Genomic DNA, 21,243 nt, shown 5'->3' on the forward strand with positions numbered 1-21,243 from the left:
ACAGCAAGTGCTAAGGCAGTGAGGTTTATATACTCAGATCAGAGGCTGGAAGGGCTGCAGCCGGGTAACATGTCTTCTGAACATGGGACTCCTGTACTCATGAACTCAAGGCGGCTGTGGATGAGTGCTTAAGACCCGCACAAGATCAAGCCAGTCAACATGCATGGACTAAGAAGGGATTCACGAGCCTGCCCCAGAAGTGTGGACCAGAAGGGGAGGAGTCATATTTCTTTGACGGCATGGCCTCCTGATGTAAAGATGTGCATGTAGCCCTGAGAGAACACACTACAGTTAGCAGGGTATTTAGTATTTTAAAATAAATATTGGCTTCATTTAGTATTTTTTTTTTTTGTCTTTGGAGACACAGTTTTCTTTATGTATCCCTGGCTATTCTAGAACTCTCCTCTGTAGACCAGGCTGGTCTCCAACTCAGAGATCTGCTTCCTTCTGCCTCCCAAGTGCTGGGATTAAATGCATGCGCCATCATAGCCCAGTTTAGTATTAATTTAGGATCAGTAAAGTCCGTACTGTGGGTTGGCATAAAAGCAAAACAGAGACCTGTTGGGGTGCCAGCTTACAGCATACTTTTGAAAAATCACCTGAGCCTCTGAAAAAAGAATTTTGTTTTTTTTGTTTTTTGTTTTTGTTTTTGTTTTTTTTTTTTTTTTGAGACAGGGTGTCTCTGTGTAGCCCTGGCTGTCCTGGAACTCACTCTGTAGACCAGGCTGGTCTCGAACTCAGAGATCTGCCTGCCTCTGCCTCCCAAGTGCTGGGATTACAGGCGTGAGACACCACGCCCGGCTATCCTCTGAAATTGTTCTGTGAATGTAGTAACTACATATGATGACTGTTAAGAATCTACTATGTAGGGCCTGGAGAGATGGCTCAGTGGTTAAGAGTGCTGGCTGCTCTTCCAAAAGATCTGGGTTCAATTTCAAGCACCCACATGGCAGCTTACCACCATCTGTAACTCCAGCTCCAGGAGTTCTGACACCTTTACACAGATACATATGCAGCCAAAACGCCAATGTGCATAAAATAAAAATAATTAAAAAAAATTTTTTTTTAGTCAGGCAGTGGTGGTGCCCGCCTTTAATCCCAGTACTTGGGAGGCAGAGACAGGCGGATTTCTGAGTTTGAGGCCAGTCTGGTAAGCTCAGGAACGTGAATATCCACCAGAATGCTATCTTCAAGATATTTTAGGACAACTCATACCGACAACAAGTTGCATACACTGCCAAAGAGGTTGCTGTTGGCAGCTGTTGTACATTTTTGGGTTCTTTTTTTCAAAGTCTCTTGTAGCTACAGAGGATCTTGAACTCATTTTCCGGTCTCTACCAGCCAGGTGCTATGATTACACAGCAGTGCGCCGCCACGCCCAGCCAGAACAGAAAGTTACTAGAAAAGGGTTTCCTTGTGGCTCGGAGTAAAGAGCGAGAAATGCCAAGTGGCAGCGCGCCCAGAACCCGGGTTGGAGGCCCGCCTCCCTGATCGCGAGGCAGGCTGGGAAATCGGCCTCCCTAAAGATGGCGGCAGAATTGAAAAGTTGGAGCCGCTCCCGCGCGGCCCTGAAGGGTTCGGGAGAGCTGGGGGGTATTGGGGCGCCTTTCCAGAGGGGATGGGAAGGACTGGAGGGTAGGCATGTGTGCTCCTTCCGCCCTGAGGTAGTGTGGAGGGGTCCGGAGTGATCGGGGGTCTTTTCCAGGGCATTTGGGAAAGCCTCCTTTGCCCGGCAAGGCTACGCCCTCCGTGGGCCCAGCGGGTTCCTCTGGGCGGAAGTGCGGGAGTGCTGAGGCTGTGGGCGGGGCACGAGGGGGCGGGGTCTCTGCGGTGGGCTGGCTTCCTAGGTCCGGAAGTGCGGGTGGGGCGCGGCCGGGGCGGAGACTGCGGGCGGGCTGGCGGCGCGGTGAGCGCGGGGGTGGCGGGCCCAGAGCGAGCATGTAGCGGCCGCTGGCGGTGGGGCTCCCGGGGCGGGCCGCGGGGGCCGCACGCGGCGACATGGAGGAGGAGGGCAAGAAGGGCAAGAAGGTGAGCGCTCACCGGCGCGTCCTGCCGCCGGGCGGGGGCGTGGGTGGGGGTCCCTCGGGGTGGGCGGGCGGCGGAGCGGGCAGGGACAGTGGTCAGGTGGGCCTGCGGCTCCCGGAGGAAGTGCCGCGCCTTTCCGGTGGGGGGGTCCCTTTTGCTGCTCGCCCCCGGCCTGCTCCAGACGGTCTGACAGGGGGCCCGCCTTCCCCGCGCGACGGGCTGGGGCCACAAAGGAAGTGGGCCCAGTGAGGGGCAGAAGGTGGCCTGGGCTGGAACTTGGGCCCCTGGGCTGTGCCGTGACCGGCGAGGCTTTTGCTGCCCACTTGGCTTTGTTTTTGGATGTCCAGTAAAAAGCAGAGATGGACTTAGCTTCTCGGCGGGTTCGCTCGTCGGCTGTCGCTCGTATTTAATACCTCTGAGTGATTTTAGTGACGTTATGTTTGGCAATAAGATTTAGGACATGGTTCAAGAGGCTCCTTCGTTTCTGTAGTTTAAAAAATGTGGCTTTAATTACAGGCTTGAGTAGTTGATAAAGAACATTTTCAGGAGCCTGGGAAGACCATGTGGGAATGAACTGCTTTAACTGCCTTTAAAGCGAAAAGTGGAGTTTGATAAAATGTTATCCCTTTCAAATAAATGCTTTGCAATCTTAATGTTTGCCTGTCATTTTCATTTTGATAAATGTGTGCACGTTGTGGACAAGTTTTAAAACGACTTTGATGTCCTAGCTCAGCACCACCCAGCCTCCTTGTAGCCAGCCTCCTTGTAGCCGTTAATTGGCCACACCACTCATCACCTTGTTTTAGGAGGTGTCCCATTTTTCAGAAAGTCTTACTTGAAATAGAGTGTGGCCAGGTGGCCTTCAGGGAGTCCAGACCAGCGGCGCTGACCCCACTTTCTTTTGTTTTAAGACAGAAACTTGTACTTGCTGTTTAGATGTCCTATCAACTTGTTACCTCCGGAGATGGTTTAAGGCTGGGAAACAGCCCAACAAAGTAATTCAGCCTGCAAATATAGAAAAAGGGGATTTGAGTATTGTAAAAGGATTTAGCTAGAAAGGAGGGGAGCTGTTTAGGAAGGACTTGGCCCAAGTGTGGATGATGCCGCCCTGTGCCAGCTGGTCTTTGCAGTGCCAGTAGCTCCGTCCCTAGAGACTTAGTCATTGTATTCGTATCATACCTTATAGCCCTGTAAGACACCTGGCCCTGTTTTTCTGGTCCTTGTTTGGGACCAATTGCCTGCCTGGTTTTTGTTGTTTTGTATAGCGTACCATTTTGGTTAGAAAGCTGAGGAGCAGAGATGCATTGAGACTTCCCCCTGAGCTATTGGATCAGTAGCAAGAAAATCTTACAATTACATGCAGTGAAAAAAAAAAGACGAAGACAGTGATTAATTGTCTATTAAAGGAGATAATGCGTTGTGTTGGGATCTATGTAGGCATTCTTCCACCTGCTTTAGCTTGTCCCTGTAAACAAGTGAGACAACCTTTGGGACCTGAATTTCTATGTAGGCCATGACTTAACACGGTTTACCAGGAGCTTGAAGAAACTTCCTCACATGTTTGTCTTCGAAATATGGTTTCTCTGTTATATAGCCCTGGCTATCCTGCAACTCAATATCTAGACCAGGCTGGCCTTGAACTCACTGAGATCCTGCCTCTTCAGTACTGGGTTAAAAGCTGTGCCACTACACCTGACTTAAAAAAAAAAGATTTATTATTTTATGTATTCAAATACATCATTGCTCTCTCCAGACACACCAGAAGAGTGCATCGGATCCCATTACAGATGGTTGTGAGCCACCATGTGGTTGCTGGGAATTGAACTCAGGACCTCTGGAAGAGCAACCAGTGCTCTTTACCGCTGAGACATCTCTCCAGCCCTATACCTGACTTCTTTTTTCTTTTTTCTCTTTTTGTTTTTTCAAGACAGGGTTTTTCTGTATAGTCCTGGCTGTCCTGGAACGCACTCTGTAGAACTGGACAGGCTGGCCTTGAACTCAGAAATCCCTGCTTTTGCTTTCCAAGTGCTGGGATTAAAGGCATGCGCCACCACTGCTTGCTACACCTGACTTCTTATCATGCTGTTTAATATGAAGTATCTTCTCCAACTTAGGATTTTAAGTGCTTTTCATAATGCTCAGTTAGCAAGAGGTACTTGTTGTAAACATTTAATGAATCCATCTCATCTCCCACCCCAAGACAGAGATTCCTTGTGCAGATCTGGGTGTCCAGGAACTGGCTCTGTAGATCATGCTGCCCTTAAGAGATTGTCCTGTCTCTCTGGAAATAAAGGTGTGCACCACAACAGCCTGGCTACAAATTCAAACTTAATAAATTTTATTACAGTCTGGACATTTAAATGTACCCAGCTCTTTGAAAAGGTGCAAACTCGAGCCTCTAAAAGTATGAATGGGTACTGGAGTTGTAGCTTCGTTGGTATAGTGTTGGCCTGCCAGGCAGGAAGCCCCAGAGGCCTGATGGCATACTGTAACCCTGGCACTTGAGGGGAGGGGAAAGAGGCTCAAAAGTTCAAGGTCATCCCTGGTAGCTTCCATGGATCCTGGCCAACCTGGGGTATATCAGGATCTGTCTCAGAACTGGACTGGCAGGCCCTGTCCAGGTCTCGGGTACTCCATGTCTTACCAAGCAGTGGTTTTACTCTGGCCTACTCTTCAGACAGACATCAGAGAACTGCTGGTGATCCCGAGGACCAAGTAGATCTCATTTTGTGCAAGTGGCCCTGCCAGTCTTGAAGCTATCATAGCAACAGAAGTATGGTGACTATATATCTCTATCAGTCTGTCGAGCCAGTTGCGTTCATGAACCCGCAGTCATGGAGATGCTAGAAAAGCTAGAGAGCTTGCGCAGCTAGTAGAGCTGGTTCAGTCCCAGGCCAGGCCAGAGGGATGAATGCATCAGGAAAACTGGTTGCGGCTGTGGGCCCTGGGAGGAGGTGTAGAGTGACCACTTGCTGTTGAGTGGTTTGTACCTGTCAGATGGAAAGGTCCTGTTTTTGGTGAATGAGGCTCTTGTTTTTATATTAAAAATTTGCTTTTAATTGATTTTTTTTTTTTTTTTTTGGTTTTTTTTTTTGGTTTTTTGAAACAGGGTTTTTCTGTGTAGTCCTGGCTGTCCTGGAACTCACTTTGTAGACAAGGCTGGCCTCGAACTCAGAAATCTGCCTGCCTCTGCCTCCCCAAGTGCTAGGATCACAGGCATGCACCACCTCACCCAGCTCTAATTGAGAAATTTTAATGATTTATTTTTATTTTATGTATATTGGTGCATACGTTAAATACGCCTGTCTGTGTGGAGTGTTCGATTCCCCGGAATTGAAGCTATAGACAGTTGTGAGCTGCCATGTGAGTGCTGGGATTGAACCCAGGTCCTTTGGAATGGAAGAGAAGCCAGTGTTCTTTTTGTTTTTGCTTTTAATTTATTTATTTTATTTATATCCCATTTGATTTGCTGGCCCCTGTATGGGGTTCCCCCTGGGTACCCCCCCCCCCCCCCCCCATAGTGCATCAAGTCTGTGCCAGCAGCCAGTGTTCTTTGTTTTTTTTGGATTTGGTTTTTTTTTCGAGACAGGGTTTCTCTGTGTAGCCCTGGCTGTCCTGGAACTCACTCTGTAGACCAGGCTGACCTCGAACTCAGAGATCCGCCTGCCTCTGCCTCCCAGAGTGCTGGGATTACAGGCGTGCGCCACCACCGCCCGCCCGGCTGCAGCCAGTGTTCTTAATCACCGAGTCATTGGTCCAGCCCCTTTTAATTTTGTATATGTACATGTCGGGGTTTGCTCACATGCATGTGGGGACCTGTGAAGGCTAGAGGCAATGGCTCCCCGGAGCTAGACTTAGACGTAGTTATGAGCCACAAGATAGGGTGGTGGGAATTAAACTAGAATCCTTTTCAAGAACAAACAGTAAGTGATTTTAGCTTTTGAGCCATCTCCCCAGCCCTGAATAAGGCTGTTATGTACAGAACTAATCTCAGATGTTGTATATTATAATATTTTACTATACTATATATGATGCAGTGTAACCCTCTCCCCTGCTCTCCTTTTCTGAGACAGGGTCTCACACAGCCCAGACTGGTCTGGAACCTACTATATAGTCAAGGATGGATGATGATGTTTAACTCTTATCTTCCTGCCTCCACTTCTGAGGGCTGGGATTATAGGTGTGCGCATGAGGACTAAATCCAGAATTTTGTGTGTGATAGGCAATCAATTGTTCTATCAATTTAAGCTACATTCTGTTTTCTTAACTACTTTTAAGGACAAGCACTTAACAGCTCAAAATGGTCTTGAACTCATTTTGAAGCTAAGGATGATTTGAACTATTCAACCTCTGAGCCTTTGCCTCCTGAGTACTGGGATTGCAGGCACATACCACCTTGTCTGGATGTAAGGATTGCTGGATTGAGCCCAGGGCTTTGTTGAAGCTAGGCAAATGCTTGCTAACTAAACTATATCCTTGACCCTCTAATTAATCCCCGGCTCCCCCCCCCCCCCCCCCCCCCCGCGTGTGTACGTGTGCGAGCGTGTACACACACACACACACACACACACACACACACACACACACACACATGCGCAGACAAGGTCTCATGGTCCAGATGGGTTTGGGAGTGTTGGGGATCAGTCCCACAAGCTTTGTGCTTGCCAGGCCAGAAATCTACCAACTGAGCTTCATCTTGTTACTCTTTGGTCTCTTTAAAGCAGGGGTTTGCCGTAAAGACTTGGCTATCCTCAGATTTACTGGCTTTAAATTTGTCACAGTTTTCTTTCTAGATGTTGAGATTATAGGCATGTACCAACACACCTGGCTAGTACATACTTTTTTAAATTATTATTTTTAATTTTTAGGTTTCTGTGTTTGTTTGTTTGTGTTTTTTTTTTTTCCCGAGACAGGGTTTCTCTGTATAGCCCTAGCTGTCCTGGAGCTCACTCTGTAGACCAGGCTGGCCTCGAACTCAGAGATCCGCCTGCCTCTGCTTCCCAGAGTGCTGGGATTACAGGCGTGCGCCACCAGCATCCGGCTGTGTATGAATGTTTTACCTAAACCGCATGTTTGTGTACCGTATGTGTGCAGGTGGCCAAGGAGGTCAGAAGAGGGTGTTAGATCCCCTGGAACTGGAGTTACAGAAGGGTGTGACCTGCCGTGTCCCAGTGGACTAGAATGGAACCTGGGCTCTCTGCACGAGGAGCTAACTCTCTAGCCCTGCATTTAGTTCTGTGTGTCCACTAATTGGCATGTGGAGGTCAAAAATAACCTGTTGGGTGTCACCTCACTTCCTAATACTCTCTTTGGGTGACTTTAAAGTGTCTTGTAACTCCAGTTCCAGGGAATTTGATGCCTTTGTCTGGCCTCTATGGGTGCTCACACAAGGACGATATACACTCAAATACACACACACACACACACACACACACCATATAGATAGATTTTTTTCTTGAGACAGAGTCTGACCATTTCTCTCTCTCTCTCTCTCTCTCTCTCTCTCTCTCTCTCTCTCTCTCTCTCTTTCTTTTGGCTTTTTGGCTTTGTTTTTTTTTTCGAGACAGGGTTTCTCTGTATAGCTCTGGCTGTCCTGGAACTCACTCTGTAGACCAGGCTGGCTTCGAACTCAGAAATCTGCCTGCCTCTGCCTCCCAAGTGCTGGGATTACAGGCGTCCCCCACCCAGCTAGTCTGGCCATTTCTCCCTGGCTGGTCTGGATCTTGCTTTGTAGCTTAGGCTAGCTTTGAACTCACAGATCTATCTTTCTCTGCTTCCTAAGTACTGGGATTAAAGACATGTGCCACCATTCTTGGTCAAAATAAATTCTTTTCTTTCTTTTTGTTTTACTTAATTATTTGTTTGTTTGTTTTTGAGACAGGATCACTCTACACAGCCCTGCTTGTCCTGGAAAGGGAGTGCTCCACCATGCCAGCCTAAGTAAAATCTTAAAAGACAGCCCTCTCCTACCATGTGGGTCCTGGTGTGGGAACTTAGCTTATCTGATATCTTTTAGCCATCTTTTTCATCTGTTGATCAATTCCTTTTTGTAACAAATTTTCGTGTGTATCTGAGTAAGGAAGTATGTTTGTTTGTTTTTAAAATTTATTTATTAATATATGTAAGTACACTGTAGCTCTCTTTAGACACTCCAGAAGAGGGCGTCAGATCTTATTAGGGATGACTGTGAGCCACCATGTGGTTGCTGGGATTTGAACTCAGGACCTTCTGAAGAGCAGTCAGTGCTCTTACCAGCTGAGCCCTCTTTCCAGCCCAGGAAGTATGTTTTATAGTCTACCTGAGTGAGGGTCACTACTCAGGGAAAAGCCATGTGGCTGGATTGCCGGCCTCCTCTTCCATGCCTCAGCCCTGAGGTTGGCGCACAGAATGGCCGCCATTTCCATCTGAACCAAGTTAGATAGTCTGTTGATTAATTCATTTACTTAAGCTGGGTGTTGGTGGCGCATGCCTGTAATCCTAGCACTCTGGGAAGCAGAGGCAGGCAGATTTCTGAGTTTGAGGCCTGCCTGGTCTACAGAGTGAGTTCCAGGACAGCCAGGGCTATACAGAGAAACCCTGTCTTGAAAAAACCAAACCAAAACAAAAAAATTTATTTACTTTACTTACAATTTTATTTACATAAAAAAGGTATGATAGTCCCAAGAAATATAGAATTGGATGCTAAATGGTAATAAAGAATATTAATTTTACTGGGCGTGGTAGCACGTGCTTTTAATCCCAGCACTCGGGAGGCAGAGGCAGGTAGATCTCTGAGAATTTTGTTTTGTTTTGTTTTGTTTTGTTTTGAGACAAGGTCTCACTATGTAGCCCTGGCTGGCCTGGAACTTGCTGTGCAGATAAGGCTGGCTTTAAACTCCAAAAGATCCTTCCTGCCTCTGCCTCCTCCCAATTTCTGGGATGAAAGGCGCACTAACACTTTTTGTTGGGCTTTTGTTTTTTCTTTTTCTTTTTCAAGACAGGGTTTCTCTGTGAAGCCCTGGCTGTCCTGGAACTCTGCAGACCAGGCTGGCTTCTGCTTCCCAAGTGCTGGAATTAAAGGCATTGGGACACCATACCTTTTAAAACAAAAACAAAACCAAAAACCCCACAAAATAAGAGGGTCTCCTGCTATTTAGTCTGGCCTTGGATTTACTTTGTAGCTGATGATAACCTTGAACTGCTGATTCCTGCCTCTACCTCTCAGGTGGTGAAATGACAGCTGTGTCTGACACTGTGCCTAGCTACTTATTGTCTGCTGTGAAGTCGTCTGTATTTCCTCATGTGCCCGAGCCATGCTTAGCATAGAGAGGGGAGGGCTAAGGACTTAAGCTTTAGGAACCTGGCCCCTTTGATGTCAACTCTGGGAATATGAGAGATGTTGCAGTGTATTAAGAAAGATGAGAAGATAGCACCAGGTTGTAGGTGGGAATCTGGTGCTACTACTGAAGGTCAGAAACTAAGAAGCGACAGAGACACCCTTAACTCTGCGAGACTGATGGACTACAGGAGATTCATGTTGGTCTATGTGCACTGAAGCTGTTACAGAGCTGTGCTGTAGTAATCTGCTTATTTATCCATTAGATGCGTGTTGGTCAGCACCACCAGTGCCAGGCAGCAGCTTTGACCCAGGAAGTGCAGCCAAGGACAGGGTGAAGAAGTTTTGATACAAAGGATCAGGAAAACCTTTTGATTATGAAAACTTCAAGTATGAATCCACCCCCATGCCTGACTTCAAACAGGGTTGATGTGTAGGCGCCCTTTTTACTTTTTTTCTCATTCCTGCTTGTACCTGTGTGGGTTGAATTATCCCTGCAGCTCCTAAGTTCACACCCACAATCTCATGAGGTGACTGTATATGGAGGGGGAGCGCTTTAAAGGGGTGCCTAAATTTTCTTGTTGATTGTTTTTGAGAGTATCTCTAGCTTAGGCTGTCCTGAGCTTACTTTGTAGCCCAGGCTGGTCTTGAAGCCCTGGGAACTCTATCTTAGCCTCCCACAGTGCTGACGTTAAAGGCATGCCCCACCATGCCTGGCAAGACATGCTTAAGTTTAAATAGTGTACCTGAGGCTCACTGAGATCTGACTTGAATTTTGTTATTGTGAGAAGAGATAGGGACAGTGTGGGATCCAGTAGGAAGATGCTATCCAACACTGTGCACAGGAGAAGCCCTGCCTACACCTTGATCTTGAGTTTCCCACTCGCTCCCAGAGCTGGGAGAGAATAAGCTTCAACAGATCAAGGAAGCCTTTTTTTAAAAATTAACTTTTTGGGGCTGGAGAAGTGGCTCAGTAGTTAAGAGCACTGGCTGCTCTTCCAGAGGTCCTGAGTTCAATTCCCTGTAATCACATGGTGGCTCATAACCATCTGTAATGGGATCAGATGCCCTCTTCTGGCTGTGTCTGAACACAGCTACAGTGTGCTCATATAAATGAAATAAATGTTTTTTTTCCTTCGAGACAGGGTTTCTCTGTGTAGCCCTGGCTGTCCTGGAACTCACTCCTCGAACTCAGAAGTCTGCCTGCCACTGCCTCCCTAGTGCTGGGATTAAAGGCGTGTGCCACCACCGCCCGGCTGAAATAAATCTTTTTAAAAAATTAACTTTATTTATTTATGGCAATACAGGGTATGAAGCCCTGGCCAGCCTGGTACTAGCTGTGTAAACCAAGCTGACCTTGAACTCAGAAACCTGACTGCCTGTCTCCTAGTGCTAGGGTTAATGGCAAGTGCATGGCTGTAGCAGCAGTTCCTGATTGACTATGAGAAGTGAACAGGTTTGTGTTTGGATTGTCCAGTGAGACAGACAGTAGATGTTTGGTGTTTTGGGTTTCTGGCACTGAGGGTTGAAAAACCCAAGGCCTCATGAATGTAAGGCCGAGGCTCTATCACTGGGCCACTCCCCCAAGCCAGGTCTTTTTCTTTTCTTTTTCCAGTACAAATAGGAAACTTTTTTCCTTACCATTGTGCTGGCGCCAACTTTGTGGCAGTTTTTTCCTCTCAAGTGTGCCTGATTGGTAACAATTTTTTGTTTGGATTGTGTGAAGAATTAGGCTTTTGACTACAGGCATTAAGTGTATACAATGAAAGTAATCCTCTTTAATAAGCACAGAAGGAAGTTGAAATTTGGCTTTTGTTTGGGGCTTAAGGTGGTGTATTGTGTCACCCAGGGAGGTAGAAAGGATGGCTGAGCTTTGTGATTGATCGGAGTGGTCAGCCTAAGCCGGTGTGCTACTGTTCTTACCTTACAGGACTCCGTGCGCGGTCATGTGCGTATAAAGTACATTTCATGTGCATAATTACTTGTAGCCTTGAGGGGTGAAAAAGAAAAAAATGTTTGTATCTATCTTATAGTTTAAAATTCCATGAACATTTTTCTGACAGTTTTTAATCTACTTTATATGTGCTGTGACACAGCATCTTCTGTGATTTAGAGAATTCTGTCTCCTTCGTTGCTTTACACGGAGTGAATTACTAAGGAAACCTAGGGGCTGGGCATGGTGATGCATACTTTTTTTTTTTTTTTGGTCTTTTTTGAGACAGGGTTTCTCTGTATAGCCCTGGCTGTCCTGGAACTCAGGCTGGCCTTGAACTCAGAAATCCTCCTGCCTCTGCCTCCCAAGTGCTGGGATTACAGGTGTGTGCCACCACTGCCCGGCTGATGCATACTTTTAATCCCAAAGCTTGGGAGACATAGACAGGTGGATCTCTGGAGGTTGGGGGCCACCCTGGTCTACATAGTGAGTTCTAGGCCAGCCAGGTTACATAGTGAGCCTCTGTCTCAAAGAGGAGGAGGGCCTGGATACGGCTCATTCACTGGTAAAGAAAGAACACTGGCTAGCTTCTCTTCTAGAACCCAGGTTTGATTCCCAGAATAGATGTGCTAGAAGCTGTTTGTAACCCTATTTGACATCTGCTTTGTAGCCTCGGGCACCAGGCATGAATGTGGTACAGGCAGACATACATGCAAGCAAATCATGCAGACACATTAAAAAGAAAAAATGTAAAGAGAAAAGAGACAACCTAGATTGGCAGGCTCACATTCTGTCACATGTGAGTATATCCTGGTCTGATAATGTAGCAGTTGTGTGTCTGCTGTTCAGTAACTCCCTCCCTAGCTCCTGGCAGTTGAACATCTGCTGTCAGACCCCAGCCGGCTTCCGTTTTGAGATTCCACACAGTGTCGTCTTTGTCCTGAAACCCACAGGGCTGGACTTCAGGGCTTCTGAGCTTTCTTCTTTCTCTTTTCTTTGTTTGCTTTTTTTGTTTGTTTTCTGAGAAGGGATTTTTCTATGTAGCCCTGGCTGTCCTGGAACTCACTCTGTAGACCAGACTGACTTCAAACTCAAGAAATCCACCTGCTTCTGCCTCCCAAGGACTGGGATTAAAGGTGTGCACCACATTGGCCGGCTGTTTTCCTTTTTAACCCAGCTACCACAGCAGCATTTTATTTTATTTTTAAACATTTATTCATTTTTATTTTATTTTATATGCATGAATGTTTTGCCTGTGTATGCACCATGTGCATGCAGTGCCTGAGGAGGCCAGCAGAGGGCATCGGGTCCCCAAGAACTGGAGTTACAGACATTTGTGAGCTGCTGTGTGGATGTTGGTAATTGAACCACATACAGTGCAGGGGCAGCCTGTGCTCTAACTGCTAAGCTGTCTCCAGCTCTCTAGCATTTCATTATGAGCTCTGATATTTTTCTTTTTATTCCTCAGGTGTTCTGAGGTTACAGGTGTGTGCTCCCTCACCTGCATTTCCATGAAGATTGGAACTCTAGGTTCTTAGTTCGCATCTCCCCAGGTTTCCCGTGCTTTACAGTTTTAAGGTTTATTTTATGTGTGGGGCTGTTTTATCTATGCTGATATCTGTATACCACATGTGTGCCTAGTGCCTGCAAAGGACCCCTGGGACTGGAGTCAGGGACACTGTGAACCACTATGTGGGTGCTGGGAATGGAACTCTGGAAGAAGCCAGCATTAACCACTGAGCCATCTCTCCCTCTCCAGCCCTCCTGTTTCTTTTTCTTTTTCTTCTTCTTTTCTTTTTCTCCTTCCTTCCTTCCTTCCTTCCTTCCTTCCTTCCTTCCTTCCTTCCTTCCTTCCTTCCTTCCTTCCTTCCTTTCCTTTTTCTTTTTCTCTTTTTCTTTTTCTTTTTCTTCTTTTTCTTTCTTTTTCTTTTTTCTTTTTCTTTTTCTTCTTCTTTTCTTTTTCTTCTTCCTTCCTTCCTTCCTTCCTTCCTTCCTTCCTTCCTTCCTTCCTTCCTTCCTTCCTTCCTTCCTTCCTTCCTTCTTCCCTCCCTCCCTCCCTTCCTCCCTTCCTTCCTTCCTTCCTTTCTTTTGTTTTTTTTTTTTTGAGACAGGGTTTCTCTGTGTAGCCCTGGCTGTCCTGAAACTTACTCTGTAGACCAGGCTAGCCTCGAACTCAGAAATTCATCTGCCTCTGCCTCTCAAGTGCTGGGATTTAAGACGTGTGCCACCACTGCCTGGCCTCAAGCCCTGTTTCAAAGGATTTTACAGACATTATTTTACCCAGAATGTGTCAGCATCTATGTTTGTAATGGGAGGTTTGCTAACAACTTTCTTTCTTTCAAGACAAGGTTTCTCTGTGTAGCCTTGGCTGCTTGGCTGCCCTGGAACTGGTTTTGTAGACCAGGCTGGCCTTGAACTCAAAGAGATCTGCCTGTCTCTGCCTCTCAAATGTTCTTTTCATTTCTTTTCCTTTTCCTTTCCCTTTCCCTTTCCCTTTCTTTCTTTCTTTCTTTCTTTCTTTCTTTCTTTCTTTCTTTCTTTCTTTCTTTCTTTCTTTCTTTCTCTCACCTTCTTTCCTTCCTCTCTCTCTTTTTTCTTTCTTCTTTCTTCTTTCTTTCTTTCCTTTCTTTCTTTCTTTCTTTCTTTCTTTCTTTCTTTCTCCTTTCCTTTTTCCTTTTCCTTTTTCCTTTCCTTTTTCCTTTCCTTTTTCCTTTCCTTTTTCCTTTCCTTTTTCCTTTCCTTTTCCTTTCCTTTCCATTTTTCCTTTCCCTTCCTCCTCCTCTCCTCCCCTCCCCTCCCCTCCCCTCCCCTCCCCTCCCCTTCTTCCCCTTCCCCTTCTTCCCCTTCTTCCCCTTCCCCTTCTTCCCCTTCCCCTTCCCCTTCCCTTCTCTTTTCTTTCTTTTTGTCCTGGGAATTGAACTTAGAACCTCACTCATATGTTAGACAAGTGTTTTACCACTAAGTTATGAGTTATATCCCTAGCCCTTGCAATAGTTTCTTTTGTTTGGTTTTTTGTTTGTTTGTTTGTTTTTTTCAAGACAAGGTTTCTCTGTAGCTCCGGCTGTCCTGGAACTCACTCTGTAGACCAGGATGGCCTCGAACTCAGAAATCCTCCTGTCTCTGCCTCCCAAGTGCTGGGATTACAGGCATGCGCCACCACCGCCCGGCTCTTTAAAAAAAAAAAAAAAAAAATATATATATATATATATATATATATATATATATATATATATATATATATATATTGGTTTTTTGGATTTGTTTTTTTCGAGACAGGGTTTCTCTGTATAGCCCTGGCTATCCTGGAACTCACTCTGTAGACCAGGCTGGCCTCGAACTCAGAAATCCGCCTGCCTCTGCCTCCCTGAGTGCTGGGATTACAGGCGTGCGCCACCACCGCCTGGCTTTTAAAATATTTTTTATTTTATGTGCCGTAGTATTTTGCCTGCATGTATGTCTGTGTAAGAGTCTTGGGTCTCCTGAAGCTGGACTTGCAGAAGAGCGGCTAGTACTCTCAGCTGCTGACTCATCGTTCCAGCCTGCTGAGTGCATGTCTGCAGTGACCAAAGACAGCGTGTCATAGCGCCCTCATCTTCCTGCCTTCTGCTCCCTCTTCTGGGTCGTTCCTGGTCCTCACGGGTGCCGCAGATGTCTTGTTTCAGACCAAGCACTCAACAATTACTTCCTCTCTCAGGACTTGGACCAGTTATGAATCTCTGCATTAATCATGGCTTACTGTAAAAGACGGTGCTCTGGCTATGCCTGAGAACATCATAGATCTGTACGTGTACCAATAAATATTTAGGGGCTGGAGAGATGGTTCACTGGAGAGATGGCTCACTGGTCAAGAGTACTTGGTAGTCACAGGTACCTGGACCTCTGGTTACAGGGAATCCAGTGTCATCTTCTGACTTCTTGGGCACCAATGAGTTGGACCCCTAAGTTCCAGAAGTACGGGCTACAGAATGAAACCTTGTCCAAAAAAGAAAAGAAAGAAACTTTTCTGAATGAGATCTGAAGCCTGCTCCACAGTAGGGAATTTATGCCTGGCACTGAAAATCTGCCCAAAGCCCTGAGGGGAATCTTACTACTGTCGCTGGCAAATGTGTGTGTGTGTGTCTGTGTGTCTCTGTGTGTCTCTGTGTGTGTGTATGTATCACTGTGTGTCTGTGTATCTGTGTGTGTATGTATCTGTGTGTGTGTCTGTGTGTGTGTGTGTGTCTCTGTGTGTATGTATCTGTGTGTGTCTGTGTGTGTGTGTGTATATCTGTGTGTGTCTGTGTGTGTGTCTGTATTTAAATTTTTTCTTTCCTTTTTTTCTTTTTTAGACAAGGTTTCATTCTGTAGCCTGTTCTTCTGGCACTTTAGTGGTCCAGGCTGTCCTTGAAGTCATAACTATGTGCTTGCTTTAGCCCCCTGATTATGGCATGAGCACCATGACAGGCAAAAAAAAAAAAAATTCTCAAAGAAATTTTTAATTTTGAGAATTTTGTATGTTGACCTTTTACTATATTTACCCCTCCCCCAACTCTCCCACATCCCACCTCCTTCCCTATGCCCCACATTTGTCTTTTTAAAATCCCCTATTCTCAAGTCCAGTTTGTGCTGCCCATATATTCACGGGTGTATAGCCTTCCACTGGGTCACGGCTGGCCTCTCGCGCAGCTATGAGTTGCCAGTAACTCCCCTGCTATGTGGGAGTGCGGTTTCATGTCTTTTCCCTGTCACAGGACCAGTCACTACCGCATGCTTCCTGCAGGGGGCTAAAGAGCTAGCTGGCTCCGTGGTTAAGAGCACTGGTTGTCCTTCTAGAGGACTCAGGTTCAATTCCTAGCACTCGCATAGCAGCTCCCAAACATCTGTAACATTAGACAACAGACATATTCTTGGTGCACAGGCACACATACAGGCAAACACGTATATTTATAAAATTAAATCAACAAATCAACCTTCCTGTAAAGACCAAGTAGAAAATATTTTATTAGACTCTGGGCCATTAAGTAGATACTTGAGCAGTAAAGGAGAAGAACTTTTACAAAGTTTATATTGAAAAGTTTCGAATGCTATAATCACTGAGTAATCAGTGTTTCCTTTCTTTTTTCTGAGACAGAATTTCTCTGGGCAGTCCTGGCTGTCCTAGAACTTGCCCTGTAGACCAGGCTGGCCTCAAACTTACAGATCCCCCTGTCTTTGCTTTCCACGTGCTGGGATTAAAGGCATGTGCCAGGCGAACAGTATGTTTTGTTGGTTGTTTTGTATTTTTTTGAGGCAGGGTCTTGCTGAGTATCTTTAGTTGGCCTGGGATTAGCTATATAAACCAGACTGGTCTACAGACCAGAACTCCCAGAAATCTCCCGCCTATATCTCCCAGCACTAGCTGGACTTAGAAGTGTGTGTCACCATGCCTGTTTTAGAGCACAGTTTTTCTTGTAGTTTTGGTTGTGAGACTGGCCTTTAATGGTGGAACCATCTCTCCAGCCCAGAACAGTTTTTTCTAATAGGATTCTCTGACTGAGACTGGCACTCTTTGGTGACTAACACTTCGCTGGCCTTGTTCTTTCTCCTCTGACCTACCTACCGCTCAAGTGCTGAGATTGCAAGTATGTGCCTTCACTCCTGGCACAAATGTTGACTTGTAAAAGTACAAGTAGTGCAACTTTAGTGCCCCTGGAGCTCTCCCGTAGAGAACGAGGTGGATCAGACTCTGTCAGAAAGAATATCCTTGGAGGAACCAACATGCAAGCTGCCTCCAGGATGTGCTTTCACACCGGAGCTCTGAGCCCTGCGTGGGGATGCTGGGTGGAGGAGGGTGGGGACCAAGATTTGGGCTGGGGGGGGGGGGGACAAATGCGTATTTAGCATACACAAGGCCCTGGGGCTTCAATCTCCAACTCCAGAAAATAAAGACAAACATTTATTTGTATTTTTGGCCTATAAGCAACAAGCAGATGTTGGCCAATCCCAGTCTATCCAACTCCTGGTCATTCATTTTGGTTTAGCTATAGCTAATGAACTTCTCTAACCTCTAAGACAGCATACTTGTTCTCTTTTCTTAACTGTCTGTTCTTGTTTTGTGGTGTAGTTCTTTTTTTTTTTTTTTAATTTTATCAGCCCTTCCTTCCTTCCTTCCTTCCTTCCTTCCTTCCTTCCTTCCTTCCTTATACATTCTCACTGTCTTCAGACACACCAGAAGAGGGCATCGAATCCGCGTTACAGATGGCTATGAGTCACCATGTGGGTGCTGGGACTTGAACTCAGGACCTCTGGAAGGGCAGTCAGTGCTCTTAACCGGCTGAGCCATCTCTCCAGCCCTGTGCTGTAGTTCTTAAACAGCTTTCCCTGGATGCTGTGTGCCCGAAGCCTTCTCTTTCCTGCTGATCCCCTGGACTTGTGGAGGAAGGATTGTGTTGATTGGTGGATTAGTGTTGATCACCTTTTAAGTCACCATGTTGGGGGGGCTGAAATAACAAAAGCAGTGTGGCCTCCTGTGTCTCTGTTGGTCTTACCTGCTCTCCCCTGTCTGTCACGGTCAGATTACTTGCGTCTTCTCTGTAAGGCATTTAGAAAGGAGCCTGAGGCTGTGACTGCTCTGATTTAAAGAGGTCGTGACAGGCTGTTAGTGTCAGGTGCTGAGTCATGAGTGTGTGGGACTGCTCTCTCTCTCTCTCTCTCTCTCTCTCTCTCTCTCTCTCTCTCTCTATTTTGTGCTTTCTGAGTTTTGGCACACAGGTGAATAATTGAAACACAGAATTGGTCTGCAGTAACAGTTTTTTGGAACCAGGAAGGAATAAATTTATTTGTTGTAGGTCAGTGAAGCAAACCGATATGAAATTGCCCTTTTATGGACAGAGTTGGCTAGGACACGTCAGGCTTTGTGTTCAGGTCGGTTTTGGTTCAGTTCAGCATGGAATTCACAAAGTGGCTAGTGCGCTTCCTTACAGGGTGGTAACACTTACTGGGTTTTCAGCTGTATGATGACACAAAAGGTACCCACACGGTCTGTCTTCATGTTCAGTGTATAGAATTCGATAGATTACACATTACCTACTGCTGGGTTCGGTGTTGTTGGTGGGGCTGAGGCTCGCAGCTCAGGTAGCTCCTTTACGGCAGATGCAGCTACACGGAGATACACTGAGTGCAGGTAGGTTAGATTCCTAGGTTAGATACCTTTCGACTTAATTTGTGATGGATTCACTGGGGCCGAAATTCACCACAGGGCCAGGAACATCTGCATTTTCTTACACTTGCTTATTGGTCTATGGGTGTATAGAGTCATACTAATTAACCAGTTAAATAGCCATTTCTATTACAAGCTATTCTGGAACCTTCAACTGTAAGGAACTTTTATAATGATAAATGTAACTTCTCCTTTTCTGGATGAGGAAGTTTAACTGTGAGGAAATTAAAACAACTTGCTTACTAACACATTGCTTTGTTGCAAGTTGGTGACTTAAATTCAGGTCTCCTGGCCCTGGGCTACTATAGGCGAGCACTTAGCACACCTGGAAATGCTCCTTATCCTCCTGCCACCAGGACCACAGGGCTGGGCCCTCCCTGATGATGTAGCCCTGCAGTGTGCCTATGCTCAGGCTTCCAAATAAACTCCATCAGCAATGGATTGCAAGTGGGATGGAAATGGCCATGGGCTGCCTGGGCTGCCTGTGGGACTCCGCTCTGAGCAGTGGGGGAACGTCCGCTAGTTTACTTTGTGTCTCTTGCAGGCAGTCTCCTTGGAATTGGCCAACAGCTTCTGGACGCTCTTGCTCTTTAAGCTTTCTCAAAACTGTAAACAACTTCAGTAAGCTTTGCAGAAGGAAGCTGTGGTTTCTGGTCTTCCTGTGTGCTCGTGTTTTTTAGAGGGAGGGCTTAGCATCTGATCATATTTTTCAACCATCTCAGAGGGGACTAGAAAAGGCACGGCAGCTGTCGGCAGACGGGGAGGAACCAGGATTCCTCCAAAGAGACTCTTCCAACTTTAGTGCCCCTGGAGAACTCCCATGGAGAACGAGGTATGTTCAGACTCAGTGTCAGAGAGAATGTCCTCGTAGGAACCAACATTCAAGCTGCCTCCAGGGTGTGCTTTCATACTGGAGCCTTGAGCCCTGCCCAGAGATGCTGGGTGGCACATTTACACCGTGCTGGAGGAGGGTGGGGACCAAGATTTGGGCCTGCTCTTGGGTGGCTGTCCTGTCCAGCTGAGGTTAGACTGATGGCCACAGAGGCCATGGGTTTTGTGTCTTTCAGGGAAGATATTTCCTGCGGACTTGTAGTCTCATGAGTTCTAAGGTCACAGTTAAAAGCTGGCAGAAGAAAAAGGGTTGAGAAATTGAGGGAACTCTGAGGAGCCTTATCCCTAGAGTGTACAACAGTCCATGAATGCATAACAGAACTGGGCTGTCACAGGGACCCCGGCCTACACCCAGCATAGCCCTCGTGGGATTACCAGTAGAGCAGGAGTAGGCAGAGGTCCCATTTGATTGCATTCCCCCAGAACCAGGGAATGCTGAGGCAGGCTGTGTGCAGGCCTGTTGTGCCCATTGTCTTGGTCCATATGCCCAGGTCCTTTTCCATTGGTAGGGCCTGGAGCACTCACTCTCCTTACTCACCCTTCTTTTTCCTTCCCTTCCCCCAAATCTCCAATATCCCAGTCTGTCATTAGCTGAGGATGACCTTGAACTTCTAATCTTCCTCCCTCCATCTGCAGAGTGCCACCTCACCTGGTTTTTATGAGGAGCTGGGGACCAAACCAAGTGCCTTGGGCAACTGAACTACACCCCCATCCCTTGATTTTCTTAGAAAGAAAGAAAGAAAGAAAGAAAGAAAGAAAGAAAGAAAGAAAGAAAGAAAGAAAGAAAGAAAGAAAGAAAGAAAGAAAAAGAAAGAAAAAGAAAGAGAAACAAGTGAATGTGTCACCGGGGTTGCTGAGCGCCCGAAGCTGCTCGCTGTGTGAGGCTGTAGTACGGTCGGGCCAGCAGAAGGGCTCCTTTTTGTTGGGTTTGGTTTTGGCTTTTTTGAGACAAGGTTTTACTGTGTAGTCCTCCCTGGCTGACTTGGAACTCAAGAGATCTCTGTCTCTGCTTCCTGAGTGCTGGGATTAAAGGAGGGTCCCACATCCCCACCCAACCTTCACCCCCTGGCTCCAGCTAGGAATTCTTTCTGTTAGAGTTTGTGTAAGATGCGGCCTAGGCAGGACGTGATTGTGAGGAACGATAGGTGGAATCTATGAGATGCGGTGCAGAGCCATCCGCAGGCCTCCCTTCAGACCCTCTCACTGGCCTCTGGGCCTCTTCCCCTTACAGTCCCTCCGTGCAGTTGCTGTCCGTCTTCCTGTTAGACTGGGGGTGGGGAGGGGAGGCAGGCCCTTCACTTTCACAGTCTGTAGCCATCCTGATGGACACGGCCTGTGGCTTTGAGTATGGGGGTAGTCTTAGGACGAGATGAACTACTAAGTAGCTGGTGGTGAAGATAACCGACAGCACGTGTCAGACTGCTGAGGCCTTGTGCCTTAGTTTGTCTCTCTCTCAGGCTTGTCAGTTCGCGCCTGCTCCAGAATCACGTGCTGAGCTGGGTCTTTGCAAGGAGAACACCCACTAAGGCTTTTATTACAAAAAGAGCTAACTGCTAGAGCGGGCCCTCTCCACTCCTTCTGTGTCCTCTTCCTTCCCAGAATATACCCCCAGGGGGAGGTCAGAAGTCCATGAGAGAAGAGGGGTCTGGGAGAGTGAAATACGGTAATATTTTTATCCAAAGTCCTCCAAACCCTGCTAAGTGCAGTTGAGAATCTTCTGGTAGAAGAGGTAGATGTAGGAATGTAGCTCTTCCCTCCATAGGGGAGCCTTTATCTTCTTTTGTCGTTTTGCAGTGGCTCACTAGTCCTGGTTGTCTTGGAGGGTGCTTCCACTTCCGTGGCTGCTTTTTCTTTCTGAGCAAGTCAGATCTCCTGCAAGAGTTTCTTGGGCTTCTTAGATAA

The 21,243-nt window shown here is 46.7% G+C and overlaps 1 protein-coding gene and 1 pseudogene across 3 annotated transcripts in view; one reads left to right on the forward strand and one right to left on the reverse strand.

The window, feature by feature from the left end:
- Positions 1-1,181: 1,181 nt before the first annotated feature.
- LOC127696879 (uncharacterized) lies at positions 1,182-1,308 on the reverse strand (annotated as a pseudogene).
- Positions 1,309-1,900: 592 nt separating this feature from the next.
- Positions 1,901-21,243, forward strand: part of Ccm2 (CCM2 scaffold protein) — a 45,817-nt gene continuing 26,474 nt past the window's right edge. Inside the window, exon 1 of one of the 3 annotated variants that reach the window (XM_052197994.1) lies at positions 1,901-2,028. In XM_052197994.1, coding sequence (XP_052053954.1) covers positions 1,999-2,028 — 30 coding nt within the window. In that variant the 5' untranslated portion in view covers positions 1,901-1,998. Of the gene's footprint in view, positions 2,029-19,150; positions 19,283-21,243 lie in introns of those variants that run through there. The other 2 variants (XM_052197996.1, XM_052197995.1) reach the window with 2 other exon arrangements.

This window comes from Apodemus sylvaticus, chromosome 11 (genome assembly GCF_947179515.1).
Source record: "Apodemus sylvaticus chromosome 11, mApoSyl1.1, whole genome shotgun sequence".
NCBI lineage: Eukaryota > Metazoa > Chordata > Mammalia > Rodentia > Muridae > Apodemus > Apodemus sylvaticus.